General features: G+C 36.9%; 2 protein-coding genes across 2 annotated transcripts in view; both read left to right on the top strand.

Annotated features, from left to right (window-relative positions):
* LOC103345168 (aldo-keto reductase family 1 member C3-like) overlaps nucleotides 1-21470 on the top strand; it is a 226041-nt gene that overhangs the window by 119774 nt on the left and 84797 nt on the right. The gene's annotated exons all lie outside the window — the stretch shown is intronic.
* Nucleotides 2688-21084, top strand: PGER6 (prostaglandin-E(2) 9-reductase). Its single transcript, XM_002721693.5, has 9 exons — nucleotides 2688-2847; nucleotides 5030-5197; nucleotides 9219-9335; nucleotides 10167-10244; nucleotides 10626-10748; nucleotides 13593-13702; nucleotides 13975-14140; nucleotides 18628-18710; nucleotides 20812-21084. Exons 1-9 carry the CDS (start codon nucleotides 2764-2766, stop codon nucleotides 20852-20854), a joined length of 972 nt encoding a protein of 323 aa, XP_002721739.1. The 5' UTR covers nucleotides 2688-2763; the 3' UTR covers nucleotides 20855-21084.

The raw sequence follows: 21470 nt of genomic DNA, 5'->3' as shown, positions 1-21470 counted from the left end.
ATAATGTATCTGCATACTATCTTCCATAGTGGCTGTAGCAGTTTACATTCCATTCCTACTAACAGTGGATTAGGATACCTTTTTCTCCTTACATGCTCATCCAAATTTTTGTTTGTTGACTTCTGTATGAAAGTCATTCTAACTGAGGTCAAATGAAATCTTACTGTGATTTTAATTTGCACTTCCCTGATGGCTAGTGATCCTGAGCATTTTTAAATGTGTCTGTTAGCCATTTGGATTTCCTCTTTTGAAAAATGTCTTTCACGTTCTTGGCCTTTCATGTCTATTTGTTCACTGGATGGTTTGTTTTGTTGTTGTTGAGTTTCTTGATCTCTTTATAGATTCTAGATATTAATCTTTTATCTGTTGCATAGTTTGCAGATATTTTCCCCAATTCTGTTGGTTGTCCCTTCACTTTGCTGAGTGCTTCTTTTGTAGTGCAGAGGCTGCTCAAGTTGATGATATCCCATGTGTTAGTTTTGGCTTTGATTGTTTGATTGCCTGTGCTTCTGGGGTCTTTTCCAAGAAACCGTTGCCTGAGCAAATGTCTTGCAGGGTTTCCCCAATGTTCTCTACTGATTTGATGTCAATGGGTCATTGATTCAGGGCTTGGATTCATTTTGATTGGATTTTTGTGTAAGGTGTAAGGCAGGGGTCTTGCTTCATACTTTTACCTGCAGAGATTGTGTTTCCCAGCACCATTTGTTGAAGACACAGTCCTTGCTCCAGGGAATGATTTTAGCTCCTTTGTCAAAGATAATTGTAGATGAGTGGATTGATCTCTGGAGTTTCTATTCTGTTCCTTTGGTCTACCAATCTGTTTTTTTTTCTTTGTACCAGTACCAGGCTGTTTTGATTATAACTGCTCTGTATTATGTCTTGAAATATGGAATTGTGATGCCTCCATTGTTGTTTTTCTTGTATGAGATTGCTTTAGCAATTCAGGGTTTCTTATGTTTCCATATGAATTTAAGCATTATTTTTTTCTATACCTGAGAAAAATGTCTTGGTATTTTGATTGGAACTGCATTGAATTTAAATTGGTTTTGGTAGCATGGACATTTTGATGATATTGATTCTTCCAATCTATGAACATGGAAAATTTTTCCATTTTTGTGTCCTCTCATATCTTATTCTTTAGTGTTTTGTAATTTTTTTAGGTAGAGATCTTTTACGTTTTTATTTTTTTCCAATGTGTTTATTTTTTTGAGCTATTGTGAATCAGATTGATCTTGGAAGTTCTTTCTTAGCCATGTCATTGTCTGTGTATACAAAGGATATTGATTTCTGTGTGTTAAACTTTTTAAAATTTATTTCACAGAGAGTTAGACAGTGAGAGAGAGAGGCAGAGAGAAAGTTCTTCCTTCTGTTGGTTCACTCCCCAAATGGCCACTTCGGTCGGCGCTGCGCCAATTCAAAGCCAGGAGCCAGGTGATTCTTCCTGGTCTCCCATGGGGTGCAGGGCCCAAGCACTTGGGCCACCCTCCACTGCACTCCTGGGCCACAGCAGAGAGCTGGACTGGAAGAGGAGCAACCGGGACTAGAACCCGGCGCCCATACGGGATGTGAGCACTGCAGGCGGAGGATTAACCAAGTGTGCCTCGGCGCCAGCCCCTTGTGTGTTAATTTTATATCCTCCACATTAGCAAAATCTTCTTACCAGTTTTTTTTTCTAATGATAACAGCCCTTTATTAAGTCTTGAAATCTGATATGTGGTATTTCTGGCTTGGTTTTATTTTTGTTCTTTAAAATTACTTTGTTTTTTGGGTTCTTCTGTGTTTCCATATAAATTTTAGGATTGTTTTTTCCAGTTTTGTGAGGAATGTCCCTGAATTTTGGTTGTGATTGTGTTGAATCTGTAAATTGCTTGGGGTAGAATGGACATTTTGAAGATAGTGATCTTAACAATCCATGAACATTTTTTTGTGAATGACTTTCTGGATCAGGTTATAGTAAGCTGTGACTACAGAATTCTTTGCAGATGGGGTCCATTGTCCCTTTGCTTCTTTGGGTAGCAGGGTTTTCTTTCTTTTTTAAAATTTTTCCCATATAGATGGACTTACCAACTTATAGCTGGTAAGGTAGGAGCTGCAACCGCTTGTGACAGCATATTGGCAGCGTGTCTGTACTCAACCTTTATTGCATTGTGGAGTTTCTGTACTGTTTTTTCACTATATTACTGGATTCCTTAGCTCATCTGAAGGTGGGTTGTTGTGTGAATCTCTGTTTAAATTGGTGTCTTGGGGCTACAAACACTGGAGCTTTACATGCAGCTATCATCTTGCTTGGACCTCCTCCGTTTTAACTTCTGTTCATTCATTGAGGGTAAATGTTGAAAATTTTCTCAAAAATCATTTCTTTAATTCTGTGTGTGTGTGCACATGTGTGTGTGTGTGTAATACAGCTAATTGTTTCAAACAATGTATGATTAGAAGGGATTTACTCATGACAAAAATAAACAAAGCAACCGGAGAATAGCTGTCAGATGATTTATTATCTAATAAAGTTAATACTTGTTTGAACAGTCTGGAAGGTTTTTAAAGAACTGTGAGAGATTCTAAAAGAAAAAAAAATTTAAATGTAATGTTTTTTTTTTTTTTTTTTTTTTTTTTTTTTACGAGCAACAAAAACTTTACTGCTTTAAGTTCACTCCTCCCACAAGTCATAGATCTTTATCCAGGCAGTTGGAGTGCTGACTTCCTGTTATTCCTTTGAAGGCAGCAGAAATAAGCAGAGTGTGCTTAACCAGCAGAGTGGAAGCAATGGATCCTAAACATCAGCGAGCGGCATTAAACGATGGTCACTCCATTCCTGTACTGGGACTTGGCACCTATGCACCCGATGCGGTAATCTCAGTTGCTTTGTGCTTGAGGGGACAAAAGAAAATAGACTTAGGTGGTGGGAAGGCAGCCAATTTCTGTGTGACTACAAGTTTTGTTGGTTCTCCAGTTCCCCAGGCTACAGCTGTTTCATGCAGAATACTGAACTTAGTCACACACTTCACTCTTCCTGACAGATCCTGTGGCCCCCTGCTGAGGATGCTGGGTAGTTGTTTTGCTTTCTGTTTCAATCTATTTACTTGGATAATGAGGAAAATGCTAATCCTTAACAAGACTGCCTGCCTGGTGGTTGCAGTTGCCATTATTTCTCTGCTTTTCTTAATTCAAGAAGTATTTTCTCTTTACAACAAGGAGTGATGCAGGCAATTTTTGTTACTAGAGAGGAAATTCATAGAATATAAAAAAGCGAGCAGTGCTTTTCTGCTCAAGGGTTAGTCTTAAGCACTGCAGATTAATTATTGCATTTTGGATAGACTTTCCTTTATACTACTCTCAATTCCAACTAACTGGCCTGAATGGAAATATAATAGGTAGAAACTAGAACCCATTAAGAGCTAGACTATATTATTCGTTCATTTTAACAAACATAACTCAAAGAAATATCGCATATGGTTATATTGAATAAAAGTAATCACTGTAGAGGGAATACTACATACTGGTACCATCCTCTGATAATGTAATTGTATAGCATGGGATTGTTTACCCCAAATTTACATTTTTAGCTTATACTGTATGAGATCTAAGGAAATGAATGACGAGTATTTTGAACAGGTACCAAAACCTAGTTAACTTTTCAGGGTGAGGTGGAATGAAAGAGAGGGAATGATCAAGGTCACCAGGTAAAGTATTTTTTTTTTAAGATTTATTTTATTTATTTGAATGACATTGTTACAGAGAGAGGTAGAGACAGAGAGAAAAGTCTTCCATCTACTGGTTCACTCCCTAGATGGCCGCAATGGTCAGAGCTGCGCTGATCTGAAGTCAAGAGCCACGAGCTTCTTCCAGGTTTCCCACATGGGTGCTGGGGCCCAAGGACTTGGGCCATCTTCTACTGCTTTCCCAGGCCATAGCAGAGAACTAGATTGGATAAGGAGCAGCTGGGACTAGAACCAGCACCCATATGGGATGCAGGCACTTCAGACCAGGACTTTAACCTGCTGCGCCACTGCACTGGCACCTCCCTACCTAATTTGGATGGTGGTTGTAGCTACCCTGCCTGTGCAGATAGTGGTGTGTATGTATCCCTGCTTTTTGCTGAGGGAGTAGACTAAGTTGTGGGCTAAAAGCGAGAATCTATGCAACCCAACCTCAATGAAAAATCTTATAAATGGAGACTAAAGAAACAATTTTCTTTACAGATAAGTTTTTAAAGGCTGTCAAATTCAAATTTTCTCAGAATTGAATATGTTCTACTTATTTCACTGTAAGGGATGCATATGATCTTGCACTATACTTTTCCATTCTTCATTCCTTTTAATTCTCTCCTCTGGTAACTATCATTTGTGAATTCACTGTATAAATAATAACCGTATTAACTTTTTTGCTGCATCCTTTATGTCCTTCCATCAAATCAATAAAGCTGGCATAGTTCTTGAGGGATGTTGATGCCAGTGATTAATAAGGTGGCCCAGGCCGGCGCCGCGGCTCACTAGGCTAATCCTCCGCCTAGCGGCACCGGCACACCGGGTTCTAGTCCCGGTCGGGGCGCCGGATTCTGTCCCAGTTGCCCCTCTTCCAGGCCAGCCCTCTGCTGTGGCCAGGGAGTGCAGTGGAGGATGGCCCAGGTGCTTGGGCCCTGCACCCCATGGGAGACCAGGAAAAGCACCTGGCTCCTGGCTCCTGCCATCGGATCAGCGAGGTGCGCCGGTCGCAGCGCGCCGGCCGCGGCGGCCATTGGAGGGTGAACCAACGGCAAAGGAAGACCTTTCTCTCTGTCTCTCTCTCTCACTGTCCACTCTGCCTGTCAAAAAAAAAAAAAAAAATAAGGTGGCCCAGTGTGGGGAGGATTCTGACTTGCGTACATCTTGCTAATAATTAGGGAAAACTCAGGCAAATTGAAATACATACATTTCCCCAAAATGCAGTCTTATTCTAAGACAAGAGAAAAAAAAAATTGATTCCTGGAAAGTCACTGATAATTTCAGAAGTAATCTAATCACATGGATCTCACTTTTGGCTATTTCTCTAGGTTCCTAAGAGTGAGGCTGGGGAGGCTACCAAAATAGCTATAGACGTTGGTTATCGCCATATTGATTCTTCTCATGCATATCAAAATGAAGAGGAAGTAGGTCTTGCCATCCGAAGCAAGATTACAGATGGCACTGTGAAGAGAGAAGATATATTCTACACTTCAAAGGTATTGAATATTTGATGTGTAAATGTATTAATTATTGAAATGTGATTTGTGTGATAATTCTATGATTTGGTCTTTAGTTGTCAATGAGCTGTTCTTATTTCCAAATTTAAATGACACATTTTCTTTTTATTTGCTTTTTACATTTATTTTTTCTGTTAAGTTTTAACAATTTTTAGTATTTTGCTATATCCCTTTATATAAGTATATGTGTACACATAGACATTATTTTTTCTTGAAAACATGAAGATAAATATCACAAAATGTGTGATTCATAGCAATGACATCCATAATCTTCCTGTGTTGGGCTTGTTTTTCTTCATATAATGAAACTCAATTTCATCAATTTTTTTTGTTGAAAATATCAAGATTTAAATAATTTTTGTGGTTTAAGGAATTTCTTATCATTTATATAAACCACATTTTGTTTATCTACTCTTGAGTAACTGATGGATTTTATATTGGTTTTCTCTCCTTTTATTTTTTTGCTCTTGCAATTTGGACTGTTATAAACATGCAGAAGAAGATATATTTTTCTTTTTATTTACTTATTTATTTATTTTTTATTTGACAGAGTTAGAGACAGTGAGAAAGAGAGACAGAGAGAAAGGTCTTCCTTCCGTTGGTTCACTCCCCAAATGGCCACTTCGGTCGGCGCTGCGCCGATCTGAAGCCAGGAGCCAGGTGCTTCTTCCTGGTCTCCCATGTGGGTGCAGGGGCCCAAGGACTTGGGCCATCCTCCACTGCCCTCCTAGGCCACAGCAGAGAGCTGGACTGGAAGAGGAGCAACCAGGACTAGAACTGGTGCCCATATGGGATGCCGGCACTGTTGGCAGAGGATTAACCAAGTGAGCCATGGCGCCAGCCCCTGTATATTTTTCATATGCTGATTTCACTTCCCTGAGATATATTCCCAGAAGTGTGATATCTGACTCCTATGGTGGATCCATTTCAGTTTTTTGCAGAATATCCAGACTGTTTTCCATAATAGTTGTATTAATTACATTCTTACAAACAATGTATGAGGGCATCACTCTCAGCACAATTTTGCCATCATTTTTAACTATTATTATTATTATTTCTTAATTTGATTACAGTCATTCTAATTGTAGTGACATAATGCCTAATTGCAGTCTTTGATTTTCTTTTCCCTGATGGCTACTGAAACTAAATATTTTTTCATTTGTCTGTTGGGCAATCTTTTTCTTCTTCTTTTTTTTTTTAACTTTTATTTAATGAATATAAATTTCCGAAGTACAGCTTATGGATTACAATGGCCCCCCCCCATAACGTCCCTCCCACCCACAACCCTCCCTTTTCCCTCTCCCTCCCCCCTTCCATTCACATCAAGATTCATTTTCAATTCTCTTTATATACAGAAGATCAGTTTAGCATATATTAAGTAAATATTTCAACAGTTTGCACCCACATAGAAACACAAAGTGAAAAATACTGTTTGAGTACTAGTTATAGCATTAAATCACAATGTACAGCACATTAAGGACAGAGCTCCTACATGAGGAGTAAGTGCACAGTGACTCCTGTTGTTGACTTAACAAATTGACACTCTTGTTTATGGCATCAGTAATCACCCTAGGCTCTTGTCATGAGTTGCAAAGGCTATGGAAGCCTTTTGGGTTTACCAACTCTGATCATATTTAGACAAGGTCGTAGTCAAAGTGGAAGTTCGCAGAGATCTTTCATTTAGGGTTTTTTTTTTTTTTTCCAGAGTGTTTTGACACTCCAATCTTTTTCTTCTTTGCAAAATTTCAATTTATATCCCTTGCACATTTCTTGACAGGACTGTTTATTTTATTGTTGTTGAGTTTATTGTTCTCCTTATACAGTGTTTGGATATTAAATTTTCATCAGATAGATAGTTTGAAAATATTCTCCCCCATTCTATTGATTTCCTCTTCACCTGCTTCTTGGCTGTGTAGAAGCTTCATAGCTTGATAAAATCTCATTTATCCAGCTTTGCTTTTATTCCCTGTGCTTTTGGATTCTTACCTAAGTAATCTTTGGGATAATTTCTTTAGTGTTTTCTCTGTTTTTCTTTAGTTGTTTGATAATTTCAGATCTTGAATTTAGATGCTTGACACATTTTGAGATTTTTTTTTTTTTAAGATTCATTTTATTTACTTGAAAGGTAGAGTTACAGAAAGGCAGAGAGAAAAAAGTTTTCCATCTACTGGTTCACTCCTCAAATGACTGCAATGGCCAGAGCTGATTCAATCTGAAGCCATGAACCTGGAGCTTCTTCTAGGTCTCCCAAGTATGTGAAGGGGCCCAAGGACTTCAGCCATCTTTTGATGATTTTCAGGAACATTAGCAGGGAGTAGGATTGGAAGTGGAGTAGCGGGACTCAAACTGGTGCCCATAAGGGATGCCGTCACTGCAGGCACCAGCTTTACTTGCTATGCCACTGTGCTGGCTCCTCGATTATTTTTTCTATAGTCTCTAAGTAAGATAAATGTTTTGCTTCAAATATCTACATGTGGATATCTAATTTTCCCCACATCATTTGTTGAATAGACTGTTCTTTCTCCACAGAATGTGTTTTATGATGTTTGCTAAATTTGATTTGATTATAGATTTGTGGTTTTGGGTCTGAGGATTCTAGTCTGCCCCAGTGGTCTACATATCTACTTTTGCCAGTACCATAATGTTTTGGTTATAATAGCCTTGTAATATGTCTTAAAATCTGGTATTGGTATTCGTATTGTGACGCCTCTGACCAGGGCCTTTTGTGTTTCCAAAATACTTTTTTAACGATTTTTAAAATTATTTTGAAATGTAGAATGACAAAGTGAGAGGCAATTCTGAGAGAGTGACCTGTTTCTGTATTAAATACATCCTTATGAGATCTTTTTTAATGTTAGCTGCATAGTGATTAATTATTTTTTTCTATTTTGGAAGCTCTTTATTTCACCTTCACTAACAAATGAAAGTTTTTCTAGGTAAAGTATTATGGATTGGCAGTTTTACATTTTTTTCAGAACTTAAACTGTGTCTCCTCATTGTATCCTGGCCTTCAGTGCTTTTGCTGAGAAATCTATGAATCCCATGGGATGACCTTTAAAGGTGACCTTGAGCTTTTCTCTTGAAAATCTCAGGACATTCTCCTTATGTTTTCCTTCTCAAAGTTTGAGTAAAATGTGCCATGGTGAGGATGTTCTCTTATCATGGCTGAGTGGGGGTCTGTGAGCTTCATGTATCTGGAAGTCCATAACTTTCTACAAATGGGGGAAGTTTCCTGCTAGGACTTCATTGACTAAGTTTTCTTAGTCATTCTTTTTCTCCATTCCTTCATGAATTCCAAAGACTTATATAATGGTATTCAAGAGATCCTGGACTTTTTTTTCATTAATTTTTTTTCCTTTATATTTTTTCTGTTATTTCAAAAGACCTCTCATATAATCATATATTCTTTATTCTGCTTTTCTCATCCTTTGTTAAGACTGTCCATAGTATTTTTTAAAGATTTATTTACTTATTTGAAAGGCAGAGTTACAGAAAGAGAGATGAATGTGATAGAGAGAAAGAGAGAGAGAGAGAGTGATCCTTCATCCACTGGTTTGCTCTGCAATGACCACAATGGTAGAGGTGGGCCACACTAAAACCAGGAGCTATGATGTAGGCATCACAGGCAGCGGCTTTAGCTGCTACACCCCAATGCTGGCCCCCCTCTATATTTTTTAATTGTTCAGTTTTTCATTTCCAATATTTCTGTTTATTTCTTTCTCAACACCGTTATCTCTTTGATTTGTAAACTCTTTCAAATATAATCAAAACAGTTGTCATTATAGTTAATTGATAGCATATCTGTCTCTGGTATAATATCTACCATGAATTAGTTTACTTATGAAAAATATCCAAACAAATGATAGCGGTTCTGATGTCATGTCAGGACACATGAAATCCAAAAGGAAGAGTTCATTTTCCTCCTGTATTAGCTGAAAGAAACCATGAAATTTGGCTAATGCATTCATTCTGCACAACTTCCCCTGTTTAACCCCTGCAGCTTTGGTGCACTTTCTTTCGACCAGAGTTGGTTCGAACAGGCTTGGAGCAGTCACTGAAAAAACTTCAACTGGACTATGTTGATCTGTACCTTATGCATTATCCAGCAGCTATGAAGGTAGGAGAGGAGATTAACAACATCAAATTTATTTCATGTTAGCTGTAGTGTGACCATCATTTTCATGGATGACTAAGTGATACTGATAAAGTTGCAGAAGCCTGTTGTATGTAAGGTAGAGAAACTGCTCAAAATTGTTTAAGCAATATAGTCTACTGGATTCTGTAATGGGGATCCTAAGCCATTAGTAAGGTACAGAATAAATAACCTTTGGAAAACTTTGTATCTCTAGTTTTCCACAACACTACCACAGGATTAATATAGTTTTGGTCTCAGCCTTTTCATGGTGGCATATATGGCTAAGGGGTACTTCTGAACTCATGGCCATGATTTAAGAGGTGATCTGCATCTTCTAGTATTACAATTTTTATAGAACAGACCCTTGATCCATGCTCTGTGGTACAAGTGCATGCTGTTAGATTCCCATGTTGTCAGCGAGATAAGGAACACTGACTGTTTAGCCTGGGTAAAGATTACAATCCATTATTGGTGAAGATCAAGGTCATGTAACTACAGATTTTCAAGGTAAAATGGATATTTCTGTATATGAAAGAACAGAGCACACAAAGTAATATAAACCCATAGGACACAATTAGGGTCTAGAAAATAGTATTCATTAACACACACATAATAGATGTGAGAAAAATGTCTGTAACAATGTCATTCTTTACCACTTCATATACAATACGCATGGCAAACATGTCTGTGGAATGTTGTTCCACATTTTTCATTGATGTTTATTGTTCCTCCCCTAAATACATCTGGGTGTGCATATAGGGTGTGCATACCTCAGTCTGGTAATATAGTGTAAAATTACTGCTTTTATTCTAGCCTGGGAAGGAGCTATACCCGAAAGATGAACAAGGAAAAATAATGCATGATACAGTGGATATCTGTGCAACTTGGGAGGTGAGTATTTGGAGGAGTGAGTACAAAGAAGTCAAGAACAGGAGATTCAGATCACAATTAAAGTTAAAAGAATGGGTTATGCATTTTGCTTGTAGAAATCATGCCACTGTTAAAAGAGTTACTATACTGGAGTGGGGGATGTCACAAAAAGAAATGGAGATCATTTTTTTTTATTCACATACAGTAATTTCTCTGGATTCCTATGGAGAACACTGTGATTTCTTTCCTTAATGTCACCATCTCCCTCTCTGTTCTATATTTTTTTTTCTCTATCAGTCAATGACCATTAGTTTCATTATCATCTCTTTCTACTGGTGTTATCATGCCTTTAAATTATTCTAGCCATTTGTGGAAAAATTTTATCACAATATTTCCTCCTAGGCCATGGAAAAGTGTAAGGATGCAGGATTGGCCAAGTCCATCGGGGTGTCCAACTTCAACCACAGGCAGTTGGAGATGATTCTGAGCAAGCCAGGGCTCAAGTACAAGCCTGTCTGCAACCAGGTGAGGACTCTCAGCCTCCTCTCCTTCTGCTTTTCAATCCCTTCTTCCTGTACCACTGACAAGAGTCCACTTGTCTTCCATTCTCATTCAAAGTATGCTTAGGAAGAGGCAAAGCCTCTGTGCCCCTCTGTGGGGGGCAAGTAGCACCCTCTATTGTCTCTGTATGTGGTGATGTCTTATTGAATAGGTAAGGACACTAGTGCTCAATATGTGTAAGAATCTAGGGAGGTAAAAATGATCAAGAAAGGAGAAGTCACGAGTCAAACCTCAGTGAGAAGATGGATTTATCAATCACTGAATGTGATAGCACTGTATGTAGCAGAGAGGACCATGAAAATATGTAATGGGCAGTAAATAAAGATAGCGTGAATGTAGGAGAACATAGATGGAAAGAGTTTGTTTAGTTTTTGGATATCTGAATCTTCTTGGTATTTGTCTTTTGGGTGCCTGAACAGAGTTTTAGATGCAAGAAAAAATTACTGGACACTAGGAAAATAAATTGGACAAGAGGGAGAAAGTTACTTTTTATGGTGTTGCTGTTGTGGCCCATATTAACACTCAGGAAACTTTAGCAAAACCTAAGCTGATTTCATTCTTGAATTCATTTTAATCTACATCTAATCTCTGCTTTTGTTTTCAAATAAACCATGCAACAACATTAAAATTTAGCTTGTTTCATGTTCTAAATTAGTACAGTCACCCAGTAAACAGTTTGAAATGTTTCATGTTCTAAATTAGTACAGTTCACTCAGTAAACATATTCACATGAAAATATGGCTTATAAAGTCTATCAGTTTTCTCTGTAATGATGTAGTACTCTGATTTTCAAGAAAATTTTTACTAAATTATTATGGCTTTTAGTATTAGCTTTATTCCAGTTTTTTACTTTAAAAACTTTCATACATCTGGAAATTTTGGTAATGCTGATATTCCCATTCTCTCTCCTGTTCTCAGATTGTTATATTTTTCATATTTCTAAAGTTAATAGGTGTATAAGTTTATATTAATAAGTATGTGCAATATTTGGCTGAACCTCTTGATAAAATGTGTTGGTGATAGCTTATCCCTGCAGAACTCACACATCTCGTATGATAGAAGACATTCTCCCATACAGTTAGAGTTTTCATAATCTGAATTAAGGTACTTAATAATTTCTACCTCTTAGCATTTAATGTCATTAAGTATTATAATTTTCTATTAATACTCCCAGATGTCTTTTCTTTTAAGGGCAACAAAATAATAATTCACACATAGAATTCTGTCATATTTCTCATGCTTTTTTCCTCAAAGTTCAGAAATCTTTTTTTTTTTTTGTGATATCTATGCACATTTTGTCAATTGTTCTAGACTCATCAGACTGTTGTCTTGTAATAATCACTTGTTTCTCTACTTCAACTTTCTGTAAGTTAGAAGTTAGGTTTGGATGGTTCATTATATTAAGGTTAAACATTTTTGTCATGAAGACCACCTTAGAATTCTGTGTTCATCAAATTGTATTCCAAGAGACAGCATAGAAAGATTGTTTTCCCTTGTTTAGTGATGTATATTTTGGTCACTTTTTAAGCCAGTCAGAGCCACATCTCCTTTTGTGAACATTTATTTTCACCTATTGAAATTGATAGTAATGTAGGTGATAATATTCAACAGAGGATGTAACATATCTTAACAAATTTTACGTAATAGATGAGCACTCATGGATGATTTTTGTTTTAACTAGTTATTACTTTGGGGTTTGCAAAGTTATTTGCATTTTAATTGTGCTTTTATAGTTCTCATACTTGAGTTTTGCATATTGTCATCATAAACTATAACTATTCCTATAAGATAGGTTAACTTTAATATCTTGCCTTTAATGAGAAAAAAGTTATAGTAAAAATCACCATCATCAGAGGCAAATATTTTTATTTCATATCTCTTGCTCTTTTTCTCTTTTTATATATTCATATTTATAGACTCATGAGTTTCTATTTAGTCTATGAGTTAAAATTAGTTTTACTCATTTTTCTTTGGATATTCCAATCTACTCAGATGAAATAAGTGAGACTGTTTTTTTATTCTCTCAGAGTTTCCATTAGGAGTATTAGAAAAATTTTTACTTTCTGACACAAAGACCAAAGCTCAAAGTGTGATTTCCTTGTCCCTAATGTAGTGTTTGTCATCTACCTTTAACACAGAAAATGTGATTTAGCAACCATGATCTATCTAGTCAAAGAGCTGCTTCTTCTGAGAAATGTCGTATTGTGCATTTCCAGGAAAAAAACTGTCTAAATTGTTGTTTTTAAAAAAATCTTTATTTGGAGGCTGTCACTGTGGTGCAACATGTTAAGTAAACAAGTTTTTGAATCTGCATCTCTTGTTGGAGATCCAGTTCAAGGTGCTGTTGCTCAACTTCCAATCTAGCTCCTTGCTAATGCACTTAGGAAAGTACAAGGTGGTTGAAGTACTTGGGCCCCTGCAACCAACATTCGTGACTCAGGTGGAGCTTTGGGCTCTAATTTTGCCCTGGAATAGTCCTGGCCATTGTAGGTAATTTGGGGGAGTGAACAGCAGTTAGAACTCTTCTCTCTCTCCTCTCTGTCTCTCTTTCTGTGTATGCCTCTCTGTTTTTACCTATCTCTCTCTCCCTTTCTCTGTTTCTCTCTCTCTCTTTCTGTGTCTCCTTCTCTCTGCTTTTCAAATAAAATAAAGTCTCTAATGCAAAATTTAAAAACTTCAATTGATGTTTTTAGTTTAAATTTCTATGCCTCATTTCTAAATTCAACTTCTTTAACTTTTTAAGTTTCCCTTTATTTTAATATTAACATTTCATATACTCTGATACTTTTCAATCTTGTCTACTCACAGGTGGAATGTCATCTCTATCTCAACCAGAGCAAACTGCTGGATTTCTGCAAGTCCAAAGACATTGTTCTGGTTGCCTATGGTGCTCTGGGATCAAGTCGAGATCCAAAATGGTAAAAGGAAAATAAAAAGATGACATAAAGCCTACTGTTGATGAAATACTATTGGTTTACAGCACTTTGTTTTGTGGAGTTAACTCTGAACTGGCTCAGAGAGAAGGGTAATCTATATCTGTAACAACATCTCAGGTGATACTAACCCCGCTTTTCCATGTACCACCTTTGAGAAGCACTGGTCTAGGGTGGGCCCCCAGTCTGTTCTGAAAGCTTCTTGTTAAACTGAATGCCCTGCATCAGGAGGTCAGCTTTTCTACCTGTTTTTGCAGGGTGGATCAGAGCTACCCAGTTCTCCTGGAAGACCCAGTCATCTGTGCCTTGGCAAAAAAGCACAAGCGAAGTCCAGCCCTGATTGCCCTTCGCTACCAGCTGCAGCGTGGAGTTGTGGTCCTGGCCAAGAGTTTCATTGAAAAGGAGATTAAAGAGAACATTCAGGTGAAGACCATGTGGGGCTGAAGGCGTGAAAGATCCTACACAGGATCCTTCACATTTTATCTTCCTTGCAAGGTGTCAAGAAGTTTGCACCAAATATTTGCAAATGCTTTCAATATTTCTGTATCTAATGAGACATAATGGGTAGACAAAGTATCATTGGACAGAAAACAGAGAACTGGTGTTCAGCATTAAACTGGCAGTTTCTTGTGTAAGCATTATGCAAGACATCTTTATTTTCTGAAATTAAGGTATTTTATGAGGTGATTTTTGATTTATAAATTATTATATTTTTGCAATTTTAGAACTCATACAGTTTAATATTCATTTTTTTCGCTTTGGTATTCCTGTCCAGTGAATCACCAATTCAAGTCTTTGTTCATTTAAACAGATTGACTGTCTGTGTTTTCAATTAAGAAACCATTATCTTACCATTAGCTATTGTAGTTGAAAAGTAAAAATATCTTCTGCACAGATGATTGTATGTGACTAACTTTTAACATCATTATGTGGATTGGGAGTTAAGCCTGGGCGCTCTCATGTACTTGCAATCCACTGCCTTGTGCATTCGTAAATGAGGCAGCTCTCTTCTAGGATGTTAATTGAGCACTGCATGGGATGCCTCAGTGCTCCTCCAAGTACTTTTTCATCCTCCAGCTAAGTGTCCTAGTTTTCACTTCATTACATGGCACAATGCAAAGGCAATCATTTCATACTGGCAAAGCCTTCTCAGAACTGCCTAGCAATTGCTTCTGACAATTTCTATGACCAGTGAACAGACCAGGCCACACTGAAATTGTTGTGTAATAGATAATGGATCCAAAGGGCATGGAGCCTAGCAAACTGGTGTATTGGGCAATATTTTCCTAATTGATCTAGTTTGTGTATTCTGGGCTTTAATTTCATATCGAGATGTATTTATTAAAATTTGTTCTCAGGGCCCGTGTGATGCAGCAGGTAAAGCTATTGCCAGCAACTCCAGGATCCCATATGGCAGCTAATTCTAGCTCTGGCTGCTCCACTCCTGATCCAGCGCCCTCCTATAGTGCCTGGGAGAACAGTGGAGTATTGTCCATGTGTTTGGGCTCTTGCCACCCCCATGGGAGATTAGTTTGAATCTCCTAGCTCCTGGCTTCAGTCTGGCCCAGCCTCAGCTGTTGTGGCAATTTGGAGAGTGAGCCGGAAGTTGGAATAACTCTCTCTGACTTTCCTTCTCTTTTTGAAACTATGCCTTTCAAATAAATGAGTAGATCTTTTAAAAACCTGTTCTCATAAATTGCATTCTCTTTGATATATTTTCTTTTTTAAAAAAAGATTTTTATTTATTTATTTGAAAGAGAGTTACACAGAGAGAAGAGAGGCAGAGAGAGAGAGGTCTTCCATCTGATGGTTCACTCTCCAATTGGCCACAACAGCTGGAGCTGCGCCAATCTGAAGCCAGGAGCCAGGAACTTCTTCCAGGTCTCCCACGTGGGTTCAGGGGCTCAAGAACTTGGGCCATCTTCTACTGCTTTCCCAGGCCACAGCAGAGAGCTGGATCGGAAGAGGAGCAGCTGGGACTAGAACCGGCACCCATATGGGATGCCAGTGCTTCAGGCCAGGGCGTTAACCCACTGTGCCACAGTGCTGGCCCCCGATATGATATACTTTCACAATAAAAATTCCTATTCTTGTGTAGTTAAATCTTTGTAGCTGATGTAAATTTTCCCGTATATGGGAACAGGATGACATTTTACTGTATTATCTATAAAATGTTATAGTCTTTCTTTCTAAATTTGGTTATTAATTCAACTGGTATTTTTAAAATATCTTGTGAAATATATGTAAGAGTCCACTGACATGCATCCAAACTTTAAAAAAGAATATGAAGATTAAGAATTTGATTTATTGCTTGGGATGCCCATAGCCCATACTGAAGTGCCTGGATTTGAGCCTCAGTCCTGCTTCTGTCTTGCTGCTAATGCACTCCACGGGAATCAACAAGTTATATGCCTAGAGCTTGGGTGAACATAACCCTTGTTAGAGATCCAAACTAATTTCCAGATGAGAGGTCTCTGTCTTTCTGTTGCACATTGTGTATCTCTCTCATTCACTCTCTAACTGTGTCACTCTGACAGTCTGACACATCAGTGACCCTCCTTTCATCTCACAAATTAAGTATCTGAATTCGCTCCTCGCTTCAATATATTATTTTTTTTCTGTAGTATCCTCCTTATGTTGGAAAATAGAGCTCTGGTTTCCAGTATGGTATACACTTTCTAACACCTCATATTTAAAATGTCTTGGTTAATTTTCATTGAATTAACTGTTACATAAAATTTGTAAGGACTTTTCAGTTTCCACATAGAATAAAAGTTTATTGTTTGACATTGAATTGAAACTCTTCATTAATTTCTGGAGAACTTAACACACTTTTTTCTTTTTCAAATTATCATTTTTTTTGTTCTTTTCTTTCTTTCTTCAGGGATGGGATATAAACATGCAACTGTTTCAGGAACTTTAAATAATCTTATATATTTCAAAGTTTGCTTTTAGAATCTTCTAGATCTTGTAAGTGCATGGCCCTATCTTGTTTGAATAATGTCAGCATCCTTCTACAGCTCATTAATGTTGAGACCTCTTTTTTTTTAAAACATTTATTTTATTTATTTGAAAGACAGAGTTACAGAGAGAGGTAGAACCAGAGAGAGATAGTTCTTCCATCCTGCTGGTTCTCTCCCCAAATGACCGTGATAGCCAGAGCTGAGCTGATCTGAAGCCAGGAGCTTCTTCCAAGTGTCCTACATGAGTGCAGGGGCTCAAGGACTTGGACTATCTTCTGTTGTTTCCCAGGGCATAGCAGAGAGCTGGATCAGAAGTGGAGAGGTTATGGGGGGAAAAGCCGCTATAATCCAAAAGTTGTACATTGGAAATTTATATTTATTAAATAAAAGTTGAAAAAAAAGAGAAATCTATATGGAATCAGATAAAATCTATAAGAAGAAATCAGCCTATGGAAGAGTTATTTGTATCCCTCATGTTTATTGCACCTCAATTGAAAATAAATAAGACATGAAATAAAAAAAAAAAGTGGAGCAGCCTAGACTCGAACCAGCAGACCAGAGCCCATATAGGATGCCAGGCTGCAGGCTGGGGCTTTAACAAACTGTGCTACAGTGCTAGCCCCGCGACCTCTTTTTATCTGTAGTGTTGTGAAGCTTCAATATATTATAACTATTACTGCACTTTTATTTATTTTTCACTGGTGGTTTTTCTTTGAAGATTTAATTTATTCACTAGAAAGGCAGAGGTACAGAGAAAGTATGAGAGGGAGGAAGGGGAAAAAGGTGAGGGAGAGAGAGAGAGAGAGAATCTTTCATCTGTTGATTCACTCCCCAATGGTCACAACACTAGGTCTGTACCAGGTTGAAGCCAGGAGTCTGGAACTCCATCTGAGATTCCCACAAGGGTAGAAGTATCCATGCACTTGGTTCTTCCTTCTTCCTCCATTGCTTTCCCAGGCTCATCAGCAGGGACCTGGATCACGAGTCAAGCAGCTGGGACTCCAATTGGTGCCGACAAAGAATGACTGCATTGCAGGTGGCTGATTAAACCTCTGGGCCACAAAACCAACTCCTCACACAGTGTTGATTTTATTATATTATTATTATTTATTTTTAATATAAAGAGAACAAATTTATGTATTTAATAGATACAATTCCAAGACATATTGATATTTCCCTTCTTCCCTTGTTCCCTCCATCCCTCCTTTTCCTTTCTTCCTTTCTTTTTTCTTTTAATTTGTGATAACATTAATTCAATTTATTTTGTAACCACAGACTTAATGCTCAACTAAATATGGTGTTCAACAAGTAAAAAGTTGAACATCTGTTCTTCAGGAATATACACAAGGGTTTTAAAAAGTAATCAAATCATTGGATGTCAATTTCACTCTTCTATATTTAGGTGTATGTGTATATATTCATCTGTGTATTCTATATGTTAGCTACCACAAATCAGAGAAAACACAAGGTATCTGTCTTTTGTGGTCTGACTTATTTCACTAAGCATAATGCTCCCCAGTTGATTATGCTTTGTTGGAAAAGGCAGAATTTCTTGCTTTTTTGTGGTTAAGTTGTACTCCATTGTTATATAAACCACGTTTTATTTATCTTATCATCAGTTGGTGAACATATGGGTTGATCTTGTATCATAGCTATTGTGAATTGAGTTGTAAATATGGGGGTACAGATAATTCTTCATATGTCAATTTAATTTCTCTAGCCCAGGAATGGGATGGCTGGAAGAGCACTGGAAATATTTTCATATTTATGAGGAATCTCCATACTATCTTCCATCATAGTGGCACTAGTTTGTTTTTCAACCAACACCCATTATTTATTGATGAGTGATTTGTTTGATGTCTCAAAATGTTTGGAAACTCTTCAGAATTTTCTAGATTGGCAAATATTCATTATAAAAATAACAAAATGTTGTATTTTCTCTAACAGGTGTTTGAATTTCAGTTGTCTTCAGAGGACATGAAAGCTCTGGATGGCCTGAACAAAAATCTTCGCTATTATCCTGCTGATTTGTAAGTTGCTTTGGTAAATGTGTTGCCTTCATTCATTTTCTGAAGAGGAATGTGGGAAAGGCATTAGCTTCTTTTGCCCAACGATTTGTGGACATGCATTCTGGGAATCAGCAATGTAGCCTGATTCAATATTTGTAACATGATATATACTTCTTCCAAACTTCAATTCCTATCAGATTGAAGGCATTTCCAATGACCCTGTGGTTGAGTAATTGTCTTCATTCAAGTCTGTTTATATCATAGGTCATTAAAATAATTTGTCTTCCAAGATTTTATAGACATATAAGTAAATAAATAATCTCAGTAACTGTAATGCACAACTAGAATCCCCATTTTCATAAATGATTGGCTTATTTTTGGTAGGTTTTCTGGACAAAATAGTCTTGAATCTTGCAGTGTTTAGAAAAATTTAGATTATACTGCAAAACATGGGACTTGTTCTTTTTTACATTAGTAAGTTTGTTTGACATCATTCTCTTCCCTAAACATGTACATGTAAGAACTTATAAATTAAGTTAAAAAGTTTCACCTGTATTTTTGAAACAAAGCAGTACTGATTTCAGAAGTCTTGCTAAGTTTACACATTAAAAATGTTTTCAGCGAAAGAAAATAGAAGAATGAGTGTTACCACATTAAAGCAAAATTTATTTGGAGATAAATTTCAATAAGTCACACTAATAATGAAATCCTAAGAAAAGAAGTCCATTAGTTTGAGCAATGCATAGAGCAATACCTGATGATCTTTAAGGGTTGATGATGTTTCAAACATAGCTTCAAGAATAGATGGAAATAAGCCTTATTTGAGATAGCAGTTTGCTTCATAAGATAGCTTTTTTTATTTTTGGAATAATCTTGCTAATACTCCTGGTCTTTTATGAATAAAAGTCTAGCTGTTAATAAGTACAGAAAGCAATACATATGCGAACCTGTTAAAAGAATATGAAAATTAGCCTTAGGATGTCCATATACAGTAAAATATATCCCTTCCATATGGAATTGTCCCTACAGACTTGGAAATTAACGTGTTTCTAGTTTGAAATTTCCCCCTTCCTTTTCACTGTGTTTGTTAAGGACTCAAATCCTTCATTTACCTTGAGAAAGCCTGAACTTACAAGGTCGATAAAAACATTTGGTTATGATTTTCTGAAATATGGTGATATCTATGCAGAGGATGAAGTCTTAAAGTAGATTTCAAAGAAAGAGAATAAGAATGGAGTAAAAAATATCACAATGAAAGAGAAATCACACCCAACAAAAGATCTTTACTCTCCTTTTATCCTGTAAGCAAAAATACTATAAATGATGGTAACAAGGATTATGTATTTATTCTACCTAAGGTAATTTTTTGTGATAGAAATAAAGGTGAAAATATATAAAAGAGTTTAATGTAATGCAAAGTAGTACTTATTGGTAGATGTGTTATAATTGTTACTGTTTGATTATTATAAAGAAAAATGAGACATAATGCAAAGATTAGGAGAGTGGCAAAGAGAGTATCAAGCAATGTATAATTCCCACTCCCATTAAATTTTTTAATAAGTATTGATTGTGTTGCCACCTTATATCTTATATAGTTAGGAATATATAAATATGCAAATAATACAGGAAGCATTTGGACACCAAACTTTGTCTCAGCAATAAAATTCATTTCATAATATATTATGCTAAGAATCATGGGCTGTGAGTAAATAATTGAAGAATTAATACAAATGACGCCAGCTTACTAGCAGTGACCTATAACCTGTGAACTCTTTAGAATTGAACAGTATGTTTGAATATGTTTCTATTATCCTTGAAAATCTGATGTAAGAGCACTGGGTATAGCTTTGCATAGTTGAAAATGCAGTTATGTTAGAGGATTATATTTGAATTTCTTTCTGTGTATGATCTGTATACTAAGTTCCAGGTAAAGAAATATGATTTGAAAAGTTTGATTGTGATTAAATATATTTATCATAAAGTTATGCTCATGGATATAATCATCTTATAAAACCAAAACAAAAAATTTTTATTTTTCTCTAATAGTAGCATCACAGAAACCACTTACTTAGTATTCTACAAATATGGTCGCAGAGATGATTTTTTATTTTTCTCATTTTAGCTTTATTGGACACCCAAATTACCCATTTTCTGATGAATATTAACGTGGAGACCTTTTTCACGATTCTACTACAAGTTCTCCCAAGAGTGTTGTAGGGCAAGCGACATCTCAGATGCTGGTGACTGGGTAACTCTCTTCTGGTTAATCTATGCTGTTTTAAAACTGGACCTCAACTAGAGCTGTATCCATGGGGTATGAAGTAATGGCTACAACTTTTGTCATTATGGAAAATAAAGCAATCTTGTTGTATTAAAGATTTTTACCTACCACTGATTTTATTACTTGCCTGCTTAGTTTTATTCTAATTTCTTAGTCCCTCAAACTGATTTTACCTAGAAGTCTGTAGACCTGTGGTGAGAGATGATAGATAGTCCACAGTCATTCCTGGGATTCAGGTGGGAAGTGTTGTCTGCCTGTAGAGCAGTCAGCAAAGACTTTTCCGTCATTGCTTCTCCAATGCTTCCAGGAACAAGAAAACACACTGTACAAATCCCATAAAGCAAGGAAATACTGCGAGGATGACCAAGAGTCCAGAGGTCCCTTCCAGGAGCTTATGGATCATAGCTGCAGATGCCAGGATATTTGGTATCTTTGGGGGGATGTTGAGCTGCAGGGGGTGGGACTCAGGGGCATTTAGCCAGGAATATTGCTTAAGAGTC

Source organism: Oryctolagus cuniculus, chromosome 13 (assembly GCF_964237555.1).
Source record: "Oryctolagus cuniculus chromosome 13, mOryCun1.1, whole genome shotgun sequence".
NCBI classification, from domain to species: domain Eukaryota; kingdom Metazoa; phylum Chordata; class Mammalia; order Lagomorpha; family Leporidae; genus Oryctolagus; species Oryctolagus cuniculus.
This window is presented reverse-complemented; position numbering and strand designations above follow the sequence as displayed.